The sequence below is a fragment of the Psittacula echo genome, assembly GCF_963264785.1.
Source record: "Psittacula echo genome assembly, chromosome: Z".
NCBI classification, from domain to species: Eukaryota; Metazoa; Chordata; class Aves; order Psittaciformes; family Psittacidae; genus Psittacula; species Psittacula echo.
Window position 1 is genome coordinate 62957060 of NC_137742.1, and position 15611 is coordinate 62972670.

Consider the following 15611-nt stretch of genomic DNA (forward strand, 5'->3'; position numbering starts at 1 on the left):
TTCTCCAGCCTTGTAAGACACATCTACATTCTTTCCAAGAAACTCCCTTTTCCTATTTATATGATGATTTACCTTGAATTTCATACTTCTTCACGTATTCATGCCCAATCCATACAGTCACAGGCACACTGGACATTGTTTAACACCCCACAGCACTCTGCTGTGGCCATGATGTCCACGAGATTCTCTTGGACGTTCTGTACTCTGACATCATTCTTCAATATTGGCGTCATGATATTGATCTTGACCAGTTTATAAGTAACAGGGTGGTTTTGATGACAGCCAGGGCAGTGGGCTCTCCCCCAGCCCTGAGGTGCAACCCAAGGGACCTCTCCCATCGCACTGTGTAAGTAAGCAGCCCTGTGTCTCAGGCCGTTACGAGGGAGACCCATTTGTTTCCCAGTCCTAGCCTCAGAGATAGGCCCCTGAGACCCCTCAGAGGTGGCGCAGGTGCATGGCTGGGAGCATGCAGACCACAGCTCAAAGCACACCACCGCCCGTGCCCCGGCGCCCGTCTTACAGCGTCCAGCTCTGCCATGGCTTGGTCCCTAACACAGGCCCGACCTGACCCCGCCTCGGTCCCGCCGCCACCACGCTGCCCACCCCTGATCTGAAGCCGCCTCTTCCCACGGAGCACAGCCCCCTTGCTCAGCCTCGTCCCCCCGGGCAGAGGCGCCGTCCCACAACAGCAGCGACAACCCCCGCGAGGCGAACCTGGGACAAGGCAGCGGGCAGCAAGGGGAAGCGCAGCCCGACTGACTGGCCAGCTTGGCTCCCCTCCCTCGCTTCCCGCCTCCGCGCTCGGCCGCCTACCGCCATGCCGCCACGGCCGTCCTCGAGCCATGGGGCGGAGCCCCGCCGGCCCCACCCCTTTTCTCCCCGCGCCCAGCAGTCACTGGCGGTGTGCAGCGGCGGTCGGGCTTTCGTCGCTCTCGGTGAGTGCAGGCCCCTCCCGGCCCCCCCGCCGCCCCCGCTCGGCGGCAGCGGCTCGGGCGCCTTAAAGCGGCTTCACCCTGTCCCACGGCCCGTTTCCCTGGCGGCGCCGAGGCCTGCCAACCGCGGGGAAAGGTGTGGGGTTGAGGGGCGCCCCTTGGGAGAGAGCTAAGGCGGGTGCGGGCCTGGGCGGAGGGCGGGGATCGGCGGCAGGGCAGGCCAGGCCAGGCCTGAGTTGCGGTGGGAAGGGGGATCCTCAGGCAGCGGCGCAGGCGGCCCCGGCTGCTGAGTCGGGAATGGAGAGGCTCCCTGGTGCGGCTGGCAGGCAGCTTCGTGACACCGGTCCCGGGCAGCGGCCGCGGCAGCCGGCCCCGTTGTTGGGTTTTGAACCCGCGCACACCAGGAACGGGAATTGGCTTTTGCAAAGCTGAGGAAGGACAATGACTAAACTATCTAAAGGAAAAGAGCGGGAATGGAAGAGAAGTTGTGCTGCCCTGTCTTCATCTAGGCAAAGCTTTCTCATTAATTCTCCTACAGGAACAACTCCAGCTTTGTCTGTCGGTATTTCTGTAGTAACTAAATAGTAGAGTGCATTGTGAACATATCAAGCATAGAGAAACCCTGCCGTGTTGCAAAAAACCGAGTAAAACTTCAGTATAACTAAAAGAAGCAGTGGAAGAAAAGCATTAGAATGTGAAGCCTCTGTTAAGGCTAAGTGAACAGGGTTTTAATAGTTTTGGTGTTTTGCTTTGGGTGACAAAATCATCTGGTTTACTTCATGGCACAGGCAGCAGGTGGGAGTGCTGCACAACGGTAACAGCCGTGGAGGTTGTAGCATATATGCAGGTATTCGCCTTGTCATCTTATCTGGCTGAGAATTGGGGCTATGGAGATGCCTGGTTTCAGAATCTGGATTATGTGTATGTTCGGATTAGTCCCTGTGGATCTGTTCAGTGTGTTGCCACGTTTCATAACACTAGCATAGTTCCCTCTTTTTTTTCAGCTGGAGGTTGCACTTGGATACTTGGCTTCCACCTCTAAAGTTAGCTAGGCTGGGGGTGGGAAAAACAGGTCTGGACTTAAGTATTCTTCAGTATCAGCAGGAAACTTGGTCTAAACCAGATGATTCTCTCTCCAAACAATTGGAATTGAATTAATATCTCTGAACATTCAGTGCTGTTCTATTGTTCAGGCTGGCTCTATCAATCCACAATACTGAAGTAAAGGAAGACCACCCTAGAGAAATATTAACACTGGAATGTTTGTTTAGTATTGCTTTGCTTAAAAGCAATTGTGCTCCATCAAAATGTCCCAATCAACTTCTGGGGATTGTTACTGCTTCAAAGAAAGTAAAAGGAATTTAATGGGCATAATGTAGGAAGTGCAGCTGACTCTCATGCCCTCCAGGATCTGTGGCGCGTGTGTGAGGAGTTACTTGGAAAATTGTCTATACTTTTCTCATTCTGGGCTTTGTAAGGTAGAGGAAATTTCTGAAGATGTTTTTGGTATATGAAAGATTCTGATTACATAGTGGTGCTTTGTAGCATGTATCATGCAGACTACTGTATCATTCAAACTGTAGGGCTTTCAAACTGATTTTTTTTTTGTCATATCATGTTTGTAATTTAATTGTAATAATTGCAGAAAGCCACAGAAGAAATATTATTAACATTTAAATAGTAAGAATAGCAGCAGATCTCTCTTGATATTTATTTCCAACATAGATTTTGCCTATAGGATTTCACCAGATAATAACTGGAAATTTTCTCCCTCCCTGGAGTAACAATCCATCTAAGATCAGTGGAAGGCTATGAATTGAAGAGTGGTCCCTTTTTTTCTTTTAAAACAGAGAAAAGGTAGGCAAGAATCTTAATTTCCAATCTACTCTGTCTGTGTGAATAGGAGGTAAGAATTTTTTAGGGTATCTGCCTTCAGTGCTGTCTTAAGGGAGTGGTTAGTTAAGAAGATTTCCTCTAGATATTTGGCACTTCCTTGCAGGAACTGGGACATCCCACAATTCTAGGGTGAGGAGTCCAGAAGCTTGTGAAAGAGGGTATTCAGTTTTGGTTATTTTTTGTCGTTGGGGGGGTGGGTGTGGGTGGAAGGGGTGTTCAGTTCCCCCCCCCAGCCTTTTAGTGGAAAACTAGTCTGAAGATAGCCGCTGGACTACAAGTGTTTTGTGAAAACTGAACTTGCCTCCTCACAGAGCTTGGCCTGTGAACTCTGGTTATCAGCTAGTTGGAATTGTCAGATATGCACTTGTTCCGCTTACAGACTGAAGCAATGGGTGTTTGAAAACTGAATTCATCTGCTTGAACAGTTGAATAGCTGCTGAGATTGTACGTAGCAATTTTTGTTGTGATAAAATTATCTTTTATTATTTCCAGAGCACAAATTCAGAATTAGTCTTGAAATGGCATGAAAAGCTAGGACTTTTTCCCCATGATGGCAGATTTATTTCACAACTGTAGTAATCCTCTCAGCAGTTTTTCATTCTGAAAGGACTCCTTCCACCTACATATCTTTGATAGCTCTGAAACAGTTCAAGATAGCAAGTTGCACAGAGGTGCAGAGACAGCAGTTTACAGAGCTGGCACATTGGTAACGGCATGAGTAGAGAGCTAATTCACAATACTCCTGCTTTTTTTTTTTTCCCTTTCCCATGCACCTCTGCAGTGTTCCTTTTTCCCTTCACATGAGCCTTGTGAAACAAACAGATGAACATGGAGATGTCTTTAATCCTTCCTGCTGAAGTTGAAACCAAATTTCAGACCAAGCCTATGTACACGCTTACAGCACTATCTGTATTTGACTTCTTGCAGCACTTACATGTTAACTTGTCAGTGGGAACATGTTTCTGTGTGTTATGCAGGATTTTATTTTACTTGGTTTTTACTAACACTGAAAGCTGGTTCTTTAAAACTGGTCTATGCTGCATATTTGTTAATGAACAGTCTAAGACTGCTAGCACAGGGGAAATGAGCAGCAAGTTTCTGCAGAGGTAGGAAGTAGGTTAAAGTTCACTGTTGCTGTTTCACGGGGAAAAAAAAAAAAAATCGAGGGCTTCATTTTTCTGTGTTCTGTAGCCTCCAAATAAGCTTCCCTGTATTCTCAGGCATAATACTGCTCATTTTCCTGCAACAAATAGAAAATTAGTCTCTACTTTTTAACTAGGATATGCAGCGATGACTCTGACATAGTGTTCCCGCAACAATTACTTACACCTGTTTAATTAGGTTCTGGATTTTGTTAACTGTAAGGCTAGATTGTGTTCCAGAGGCTGTCTGAGGATATGAGATATGTGTGCTTGCCTGAGTCACCAAGAGCTGGTGAGATGTAGGCAAGAGAAGTGTTTTGACTGTCCCTTGAGCGGTAAGTGCGCTAAGTTTGTTGAAGTGAGGAAGGAGGTAGTATTTGACTTTCCAGAGGGATGACTTGAGGGGGTTTAATATGCACATCTTGGAATCTGGTGCACATCTAAACTTCCAGTTCCAGTTGCTTTAAGACCTAAAGGTTTGATTTCACAAGCGTTATCTGTGAGCTAATCTTCAGTTCCTATATGTGAATGCAATGCTGCTAACAAAGTGAAATGGTCAGAATGCTTATACAGTGCTGCTAACAGAGTGAAATGATCAGAATGCTTATGACAGCCTGTGAAGTATACAGATTATAGGGATATGCACTTATAACCTGTCCAGTGCATGGGAAGTGTACCACGTTATGGCTGTGAATAAATAAATATTTTAGCATAGCTGTCGGAGTTTCAGGCCTCAGGAGAAAGCAGTAGAGTCTGCAATCCAGAGTCCCATTTATGTTCCAGTACAGAGTTCCTCTTGAGTATTCAAGTTGAAAGAGGCTTCTTGAAAGCTTAGAGAGTATTTAAAAGAAAACCCTCCTTTACATATTACCGTATTTTTTTCCAGTGTGTAATAATGAGTACTTTATACCAACAGAATAGTAGCTAAGTCATCAAATTGTAAGTGGACTTCTCTTCAAGTGTCTCTATGTAATGGTAGACTTCTGTGTGTAACAGGGAAACACAGAAGATTCTTTCTCAAATCTCTGTTAGCACTGAAATCTCAGCACTGACTGCTTACAGCACTGTGTATTCTTATAAAGTGGCCTTACCTGTCACAGGTAGAGTAAGTGTTAAATAGTAAGAGCTTCTCTTAATCAAAACAAGAAGCCTGTGTTTTTTGCAGCAGTAGGTGTCTTCATCTGTTCTGCTTGCATCCAAAATTATGTGTAGATACATTATAAAACAAGACTCTGCTTGTTGTAGTAGTGTTGAACTCTATCGAAATGGTGGGGCCAGTTGTGAATTGGGGGGTGGTTGTGTTTTTTGTTGTTTTCTTGCCAGATTTTTTTGAGGGGTGTGTGTGGTGGTGTGCTTGTTTACCACATAGATACCTATTAGTTGGGTTTTTTTTCTAAACCAATTTGAATTATGGATCGATTCACTTACTGAGAGTTTATTACTGCAGACACCTGACTGATATTGGAAAAAGTTGTTTTTCCATATTAAAAATGCAAACTTCTGGCAACATGTTTAACTTGGATATTTTCTTTGCTTTTCAAGTAAGGTAGGCATACCTGGAGCATGCTGCATTTCTAATAGCACAGAAGTTTCTACATGTTGGATCTGCTTAGGGATCTTTGTGGCTAGGTGATCTGTGGGTTCAGTAAATTGGAAGCAGGTATCAACGTCTTTAATTACGCCCATTGCTGAGTAGAATCTGAGACTATGAGAAAAGCTGTGTAAGTTGCAGATGCTCATTTTCTGTTGGGGAGCTGGGCAATAGCTCTCAGTTTAAGTGCTGTTCAGCTGTATATAATTTTTAGTAATGTTACAAAATGCATGCTCAGTATTGTCTTCATGAATTTATAACTTGGTGGTCTGCTGCTCTGCTGCAGCTCCCCTTAGGTTTTCTAGTTACTTGCTTTTGCTATTTGGATGTGCTTGTCACACACATACTTGACAGCTAAGTACAGATACATATACATACGTAAACACGTAAAACATCAATCAGTTGAGTGGACAAAACTAGGGGAAATAACTTGGGGGAGTAGGAGGAGTTACGATAATTGCAGTAGGAGATGGTAAGATCAGATTCAGCATGGGTGGAAAATGCTGTGTTTTCCAGGCGAGGCTGTGAGTGTTCCCTGTGTCCTCTGCCTTACCACCAGGTGAGGGCTTTTGTCATAGCAGTCATGCCAGCTCACCTTTCCTTTTCCCAGTTTTCAGTTGGAAGCTTCTTCACAGATTTCCTGCAAGAACTGGCAAGCCTGAGCCTTCCCCCTTTTGCTGATGGCTGACAAAATACTATCTTTGCTTTGGCTGAGTGTAACCCTTTCTACTATTTCTAGCATCTGTTAAAGTGTTGGAATTAAACTGCTGCTTTTCTGAGCATGTGCTTCCCAGTGGTGGTTGAGAATTTACCCACTCTCCAGGAAGAAGAGCTTTTACTAGTACTACTACATTTTAGTCAAGCTATCAGATATTTTGTTTTATTAATAGATGCTTAAAATTAACTCTTCCTGTTAATAACATAGGCATCCTTGTATAGTTTGGAAGACAACAACTAAGAAACTAAAGATGCAATAGAGAAGACAGTGGTGGAGACCTGTTCTTTTCCCTGAGTGAAATTAATGTCTATACTAAAATGCTGAATGACTGTGCCTGTTCTGTTCCTACTTTATGGCCTGAAGCTTAGACAGAAATAGTTTCATACAGAGGCCCTTTTTTTCTTTTTTACTTTTTTTTTCTGCCGGTCAAACAAGATGAATCTGTGTCCTTGGTTTGTCCTCAGGCACTTATGTAATGAATATGGTTATTACTAATCAGGAGTTTTTGTCAACATTCATGTCAGGTACTGCAGAAAGAGCATGATTTGCTACCATGTATTTTAGCAGAAAAGTACTCTTTGTGCTAAGGTTTACTATTACTCTGGATAGTTAGAGTTGAATGGGCTCCCTAAAAAAACCAAAACAATATTGTTGCTGGTATTGTTCTGATACAACAAATGAAAATAAGCAGTTGTGTGTTCATTTTTTATTTTTTTTTTTTTTATAGTGGTGTGAAAGAGATTTTTGCTTTTAGCTTCATCAGCTGTATTCGTGTTTACCTTCAGCCTTTCCTACAACTCTAAACAAAGTAGATAATATGTTAAAGTGATGTCTAGAACAGCTCTGGTGTCTTCAGGTTGTCTCCTAGGTGTAGTGGGATGCTAAATAGCACATCTTTTCCTCCTCTACAATCTGCATGAGGTAATTTCTGCAAGTGCAGACTAGGGGATATATCAGAATGCTTTCTTAATTCCATTCATTTTGGTAAAATTTCAGCTTGTTGCTATTGTTCCAAGTCACACTGCTGCTTTTAAAGGGGTCTGAAGTATGGTCTAAGACTCACAGCTGATCAAGAAGGTTCTTTAAATAATACCTCAATTCCTGAACTGAGTCCTTTTCTAATAGAAGGTGGTGTGATGTGACTAGTGCTGAATTCATGTTGGATACTCAGAAAGTTACATCAGCTTAAGATTTTAAATCAACGCATGCATCCTGTGTTTAAATCTCCAGTGAATGGGGTGATTTTTTGTGTGGTGTGTTTTTTGTTGTTTTTTGTGTTTTTTTTTTTTTTTTTTGTTTTGTTGTTTTTTGTTTTGTTTTGTTTTGTTTTTTTGGTTTTTTTTGTTTTTTTTTTTTTTTAAGGAAAGCTATTTTAAGTTGCGTACTTGAATCCTTTCTGTGGAAATCTGCACAAGATTTTAATATGCTTCAAGTGTATTTGATTTAGTTGATTAACTTTTAAGAGAAAGCAAGGAAAGAGGAGGGTACAGGCATCTTTTTCCTTCTGTCCCCTTAGGCTTGTGCATACTTCTGTGTCATCACCTTCCAAATTCCTGTATCATCAAATGGTGTGGTCTTCAGGCTGCCATAAAGACATCAACCCCCAGTACAGCCACTACTCATTTTTGCACTGATCTTTTGTTGCTATTAAACATCTGAGCTCTCATGGTAAAAGCTGAGTTTACTGACCCATTCAGTACAGATGAAGAAAGGAATGTCGTTATGCTCAGGTTTTTCTAGTGCGGATGCTTTTTTAAGAGTGTCACAATGTAAAACTCGTGCTGCCAGATGAATTTGAACCCTTCTGTGTTAACATCTAGGGTATGAATCAGCTGTTACAGCCACGGGTTTATTCTCTACTCTGAAGAGCAAATGTTGAATGCACAAAACCCAGCTTCCTTTTTTTATATTTGGAAAGTTATGATCTTGTCCAAGTAAATTTGCCATGCTGCTATTCATGGTTAGAGTCCTTCTGTACTTTTGCTTCCCTGGGGTGAGAGAGAAGTGGTGCTGGGAGAAAGGAAAGCCAGAAGTCAGACTTGTGATGAGCTGATGTGCAGCCTGTGAGTGTATTCGAGGCATGCTCTCAAAAGAGATAGAGCTAGGTGACACAGTGCCAAGCAGCTGTATTGATGTAACAGGTGAGTGGGAAACAATATTGGTAGTTAGGGAGTATAGATCTAAAGATGAACAGTATTAGACAAATTATCAGTGTTCACGGAATTGTGTTAGTAGGCACAGGAAGGGGTAAAATAAAGTTATTGTTTGTCTGGTACATTTTAGACAAGTCATGTAACCATGTAACTCTTTAAGAAGGTTCCAGTAATGCAATTCTCTTTTTTTTTTTTTTTTTTTTTTTTTTTTAACTCCCTAGTTGAAAAACTAGGAAAAATGTTTTTTCATACATTTCAGTCAGCTGAAACCCCTGGTATCCTTGAGCTGTTTCCAGAATTGCACAATGAAGAACGCGTGTCTGGATAATGGGGGACGAAGAAAAGCTCAGGCTAGTGTTGCTGCTGTATTCCAAGGCCAGGATGAAAGCAGTTTGGGTGGATGGCTGGTATCTGTTACCATTAGAAACCTCTTAATCTGTACTTCAGTCTTCCTGAGGGCCACTGTGTGGAATCCTATTTCAGATGTGACCTCCACACAAACACTTCTGAGGTTGTTAGGCAGAAGGTGAATTGCTGTCTTGTGTACATGTGATCAGCTATTACAATCGTCATGCAGCACTGGCCATGGTCAGTGTGACCCTGTGCACTGCACCAATCCCAGACAGGCAGATACTGTCATATTTACATTCCTGAGTCTGCAGGTTGTGAATAAATGTTCTGTGCTGCAATCACAAGTTAATCTGTCCAGGCTGGAGAGAGCCTTGGGTGACATGGTCGAGGGTGAGTAATCCCTGCCCATGGCAGGGGCTTGGAACTAGATGATCTTAAGGTTCTTTCCAACCCAAACCATTCCCTAGGTTTATAAATTACTGTCTGGAAATAGGAGTTGGTATGACTGAGGCTCCTCTTACTCTGTGATATTTGCTGCAGCAATCCTGCAAGTTGTTTTTTTTGCAACATTCATTACCCCTTTGCAGGGAATTCTAAATGGCTCACAAGGCTGTAACTGAGTTCTTCATAATGGTGTGACCAGGTAGGTGAAAAGAACATGTGTTTAGGCCCTGGTAATTCCATAGTTTGGCTTACTGGTTTAAATCACTGATCAAAGCAGGTTTGTACTGAAGTATCTCATGCAGTGAACTAAAAAAGCTGTGTTCAGGGAAAAGGGTGATGTCTGGCAAAGAAATTGTAGCAAGGAGATAATGTGTGATAGCATCTTGAATTGCTGCTGTGGTTTGCCAAGACACTGACTTGAATGGGAAATGTTACAACTGCAATTCATACTAAGATAAGAATATGTGAACTGAGTACATCATTATCAAATTAATGATCTGCTTTATCTGTCAGGGGATATCTCGGCGTTCTCTATCTTCAGCTACCCTTAGAATTTCCCAGGAGATGTGATTATGCACAAAATAAAGTTTTCAGCTTGGAAGGCAGAAAATAAAGCTCATTAGGAGCATAGCTGTGACGAGAAAGGAAGCAGTTTATTTTGATCATGCTCAGTCGTAGAAGCACCAGATTTGCTTAGAAGAGAAGTAACTGTGTAGTTCATGCTGTTTAAGGAAGATGTCACTTAAAACTTTCTGTGCTTGTGCAGAATGGGTATCTGCAAAGCTGGGAAGAGCAATCTCAGAAAATAACTTGTAGATGGGAATGCAAGACAGGATATGTTTGGGGGTTGGGGGTGTTTGCAGTCTGTTGATATGCCTGCCTTTCTGCCTTCCCTGAGCATTCAGATGTTTGTCTAGAAACTTCTGGAGTTTTGTTTGACAGAATTTGTGAAGATTTTGTTTCTTTTACGGTGTCTTGCTGCTTTATACCCTGAACCTTCCTTTGTCACCATTTCTGCTGTCTCTCCATCTCAATCTAAACTTTGACTTGGTTTGTGTCCCAGATCAAATCTGATTTGTGCTGGAATAGTTTAAAAATTCGCCATAAATGTGTTCCACATAATAGTATTCCCTGAGCACTCAATGAGACTGATAGGTGAGATAAATGCATTCACTGTTTGGTCTTGCATTAACTGTTAACAAATACTGACCTTTGCGCATCCCTTTGCACCAAACAGGAAGATAATGTTACTTGAATGGAGACAGGAACACTGCTGTGGGAAAACAACAGATCTGGAAATTGGGCCTGTGATTGTCTTTCTTCTAAAAACATTTTAAACATGACTGGGAATGTTGCCAGGCACTGGAAGAGAGTTATCCTTACTGTTAAATCGTTGGCTTGCTCCTTGGCATGTGTTGGCCTAAACTATTGCTCCCAAAAGAGCCCGGGGCAGAGTTCAGGCCTTAGGAATGTCCTAGGAACTGTTCCATTTGCATGCAGTTAACCTGTTCTGGAGATTGAGATATATGCCTAGGGTGAATGTGGACCCTGCTGTGCTACTTGGCCTTGACAGTGGGAGTATCTTGGCATACTTTAACTTGTATAAATGAATCCTAAAAGTCCAAGGTCCCAGTGGAATGCTCTATCTAATAAACCATTAGGATAGCCACAAAAAAGAAAATATCTCCAACTAAAATGATGTTTACAATAAAATCGACTTTTAATTATGTAGTTTGTTTGTTTTTGTGATAACCAAAACTAATCTTCTGAACTCAGAAAGGTTCCTTGTGTCTCTGATAGTCAAGGTTTGTAATCTTAGTCTATAATACTTTCTAGCTCAAGTAAAACTATCATGTTTTCTGGTTTGAATTGATGTATCCATGTTTTTCACAATGCTGTTACCTTCCTGCAGACCTTTTATCTCTGAGGATGGGTTACAAGTATGTTTGTAGGGGAAAGGGCATTACTAACACAGCCTGTGCAGTAATATTTTGTCTGGTACTGGCCTTGTATGTGGGACAGATACATTGTGGGAGGCTGTTGGGCGTGTACTTTGTATGTGGAACAGATGTCATGAAAAAGCTTTAATTTTTTTCTTCTGTCTTTTAGGGACAGTAGGAGTCTTGAGTAACCATGAGCAACCCTTTTGTACATATTGTGGAGCCACTGGACCCTAAACAGCCTCTGAAGAAGTTCTTCAATCTAAGCAAATTAGAAGATGCGAGATACGGTATGTTGACAATGTAAGGAAAGCATTTCATTAACATTGAACAAAACCTGAAGAGACAGTGCAACACTGGATAATCTTTGGTCTCTGGAGGACACTATGAATTCAAAAGAGGGTTCTTGAAATATTAACAAAATTTAATTTTAGAAATTTAGAACTATAGAAAACCTAGCAAGATCACAGTATACATTTCTCAATATGCTGTGCACACAGCAGTCATGTTTCTCTTGAGTGGATGAGGAGGACTAGACAAAACTAAGAGTAAAAGTTTTCTCAGATGCTGCTATGCTGCTGTGAAAAGCTGCAAAGGACCTAACACTAACATGACTGAATCATCTGTAGAGATTGCTCTGCTTTGAAGAGAGTAGTGGCTTGAAAATCCTTTCTTAGGAGGCTTTTTCTTTTGTTCCTCTGACACTTCCTGAATGTCTGTGGGCATCTTCCATGCGGCAAGGGTAAAAATCTTCCAATATGTGCCACTGATGTAGAAAGCAAGTATTTGTAGCTTACAGCTGTCTGTTTTGGATATTTTTCCTCTTTCAAAAAGGAAACAAGTGATTAAGAATTCAGGAAGCAAGAGGATGAATGTTTTCTCTGAACATCAGCAATGCATATCCATTGCAGGCCCAGGTAGTGTGTAAGTGAGAAAACTGTTAATGTCAGACTTGGTGTGTAAGAAGCAGAGATGAGTCTTAAGAAATAGACAAATACGTATATGATATTACCAGTTGATGCATTCCAGGATTCCAAGAATGGGAAATTCCTGAGTCTTTAAAGAAAAAACAACTAAAATATCACTGTCCTACAGAAAAATGGGTAACAGAGGAACAGAAGAGCTGGGGGTGGGGGTTAGGGATTAAAAAAACCAAAACCCAAACAAAACCAACCACAACAATGAAAAGCCACTACACCCTCCCCCCAGTGCAAATGATTCTGAATGACTTTGTCCTGAATAATAGTTAAGGTGGTTTTATGACAGCAGCAATGAGGTGTCACTTTAATTAAGTGATTTTTGTGTCTTGGGGGCCGTATGTAGAAAGTTGGGACAAACTTCTCAAGAGAGTTTTGAATGTGAACATTCTGAGAGGAAATCAAACAGCTATGATTACAGTGGGCCACGGGAAGAAGGACAGAGAAGCTTTTACTGCTTGTTTGTTTTTTTTTTTTCTTCACACCCATTGGTTGTTATATGGCTGTCAGGACTGCTTTAATAGTATTTTATGTGATCTTCTATTTCTCTCTTGAAGTAAAAGAAAGTTAGCAGATGCCCAGTCTTAATGTTGTTCAGTTTCATTCTCCATCTCTTGAGAAGAGACTGCCGTGACCACTAAAGCTATGCCTTTCAACATGTTACATAGAAAATTGTATGTTTCTAGGGCATTTATATGACTGTGTTCAGTGGCAAGAGTGAGAGAAAACTGCAGAGAAACAGGGTGAGCACAGCGTCTTTTCAGAACAGTATTGCTGTTGAGGATGGAATAGCTGTGGAAAAGACTCCTTTCAGCAAAGGTGTCTGCTGTCTCACAGGATCTGAGAGAATAAATCTGCTCAAAGAAGTAAGTGGAGCAGGTTGGTTACCACTGACTTGACAAAGCTGGAGGCTAGAAAAGGATGTCTGATAATTTATGAGAATACAGGGACAGCACTTGAGGACCCATCTGCCCCAGGTGTCAAATGCTGCACTTGCTGACATATGCCTTAAAGTAAAAACTGAATTTGTTTCTTGCCTCTCACCCATGCAGCACGCCTGCCATTTTCTATTCGAGTCCTCTTGGAAGCAGCAATCCGTAACTGTGATGAGTTCCTAGTGAAGAAGGCAGATGTTGAGAACATTCTCAACTGGAAAGTGATGCAACACAAGAATGTTGAAGTGCCATTTAAGCCTGCAAGAGTTATTCTACAAGACTTCACGTGAGTGCGATGGTCTCCAAAGATTGGAAGAGGGGCTTTTGAAAGTGTAGCAATGCTCAGCTTGGGCTGGATGGGTGAGCTGAAGCAAAAAGTAGCAGTGAAATGTGTGGAAAGATCTTTTTCACCTTTCCTGGATGTCATGATACAGACTTCTGTTGTAAAGGCAAACACTCGTGATGAAAACACTAAATGAAGTGCTTCTACGATGGAGAAATTGATATCTTTACGAAACTTTTAGAACAGAGGGAAAGAAAATTAGATGGATAAATTGCATCCAAATGAATGAATTCAGAGTTTAGAGGTTTTGTTTTTTGGAGGTGGAAGGGAGGTAGGGTGGTATCTTCCACCCCTGCCCCAGGACTTTTGCTTTCAGTTGTCTACCTTTTTCAGTTCTCATTTATAACGCACATCATTACTTTCTCTTCCAAGTAAGTACTATTCCAAATATATTTTTAAAGACTTCTCTGATATTGAAAAAGTGACTGTCTACTTTTTCCCAGAAATGCATATTGAGATTCATTTGTCATGGCCTCTGAAAACTGGGCCTTGTTATTGCAGTTTGGTTAGTCCCCATGTGTCAACATGTAAGAGTCCCTAGTAGATGTTGACAGTCAATTTTCAGGTGGAATGGTAGATTCTAACTGGCTTAATACAGCATTTGACTTGCACATCGACTGTCCTTTGTAAGAGAGTTTAAATTTAGCTCATTCATGGTAAGCACCATGCTGCTGAGCTGTCAGTTGATTTTATTTTTCAGAGCAATGAAGTATCTTAGCTTCCTTGTGTTCTGCATTTTCCCAGAGGTTGGCCAGGTGCTAGAGACCCAGCACAGCTCAATTCTTAAAGGAAGTTGTTGGGCTTTTTTGAGACTTTGCCAGGGTGGCAAAATGTCAGTTGAAAAATGTGCTAATTTCCTAGCTATCTTCTACCTGCTGGCTGTTGTTAACATTGTAAAATACTGGAGCACAGAGGAAGTTGAGCTTTCAAGCAAACGTTGTCCCCTTCATTGCTGCACTCTCCTGTTGAGTTTTAAAAATGTGCCTGTAAGTCTGTAGAGTAGCTGCATTCATAAAAAACAAGCTCCTGAACAGGCTCCTGAGTGGGATCTTTTGGTAAAGGCAGCTTTGGCAACTTTCCAGAAGCCGTGCAATTACATTTTCATGTCCTGGATTAGAATTACTGAGTTTCCTAGATCACATCATTTTGTAGTTATCCCGAGTTTTTCTAAACCAGTAGATGGATGTTGTATCTGTTCCTTTTCAATGGTATAACGTTTGTAGGCTGACAAAATAACTCTTACGCTCCCTTTCTCTTTCCCCTGCTGTTCTGCAAATTCACCTAAGTACTATAACATGGCGTTTGCTATTCTCATCTTCTTTCATTGTTTCTGATAACATTTGAAAATCATGGTAGCTTCCTTATAATCAGGGTTGCTAACATAAGCTCTCACTGCTTTGGCCTGCTCTTGCAGAAACATAGTGTTCTGAATTATACCAGATCCTTACAAGCACATCATAGACAGCTCTCTTTGTGTCAGCAGCCAGCAAAATCAGATAGGCTAGCATGCAAGATGATTTGCCAGACTGATTGAAAAGTGTTATGTCTCTCTGTAGAAGCTGAGAATGTATGTGCTGAGAAGCACCAGAAGCTTTGTTAAGATAAATACGGGAACATGTATGATCTCTTAGGTGAGATGGGTGTTGAAGTGCCAGAACTTTTGGTTACTACTCTGTGTTTGCCTATTGCTAAACTTGGGTTGGAAGTGGAAAATGGACTCTCCTGTGCATTACGTTGACCCTCTGTATAGTTTACCTACCTCAGTTAGGAAGGAAGTCTTTAATTTAGGGATTTAAAATCCTTTTGTTTGAATGAAACATACATAAATAAAAAAAACTGTTAACCTTTTGTCTAAGTCACTTGGAGTTCAGAGGCATGCAGGACTGTCACAAGATTCATGAGAAGGCAGAAATGTGAACATTGGCTTATTGCCTAAAAGTGTGCTGTTTGAATGTCATTTGTGATATATCATCTTTTGTCTGTTGTAAGTAGAATTTGTTAGTTAAGATGAATGGTACAGCTTATTTTTGCCTCTCATGTCTGTCCAGTGATCTGCCAGGGCATTTAAATCCAGTTCTGAAAATACAGTTATTCTGCAAATGTGTTTTGGGTCATATCCTTTGTAATTTAAGAAATCTGATGCACTGCTCCGCCACTTGAAGCATGGAAGATAACAAACAGCCCTAATT

General features: G+C 41.7%; 1 protein-coding gene across 1 annotated transcript in view; it reads left to right on the forward strand.

Annotated features, from left to right (window-relative positions):
- The first annotated feature begins 909 nt into the window (after positions 1-909).
- ACO1 (aconitase 1) overlaps positions 910-15611 on the forward strand; it is a 36230-nt gene continuing 21528 nt past the window's right edge. Inside the window, exons 1-3 of the mRNA XM_080638218.1 lie at positions 910-935; positions 11337-11457; positions 13197-13365. Of these exons, the coding sequence (XP_080494344.1) occupies positions 11361-11457; positions 13197-13365 (266 nt within the window). The 5' untranslated portion in view covers positions 910-935; positions 11337-11360. The remainder of the gene's footprint in view (positions 936-11336; positions 11458-13196; positions 13366-15611) is intronic.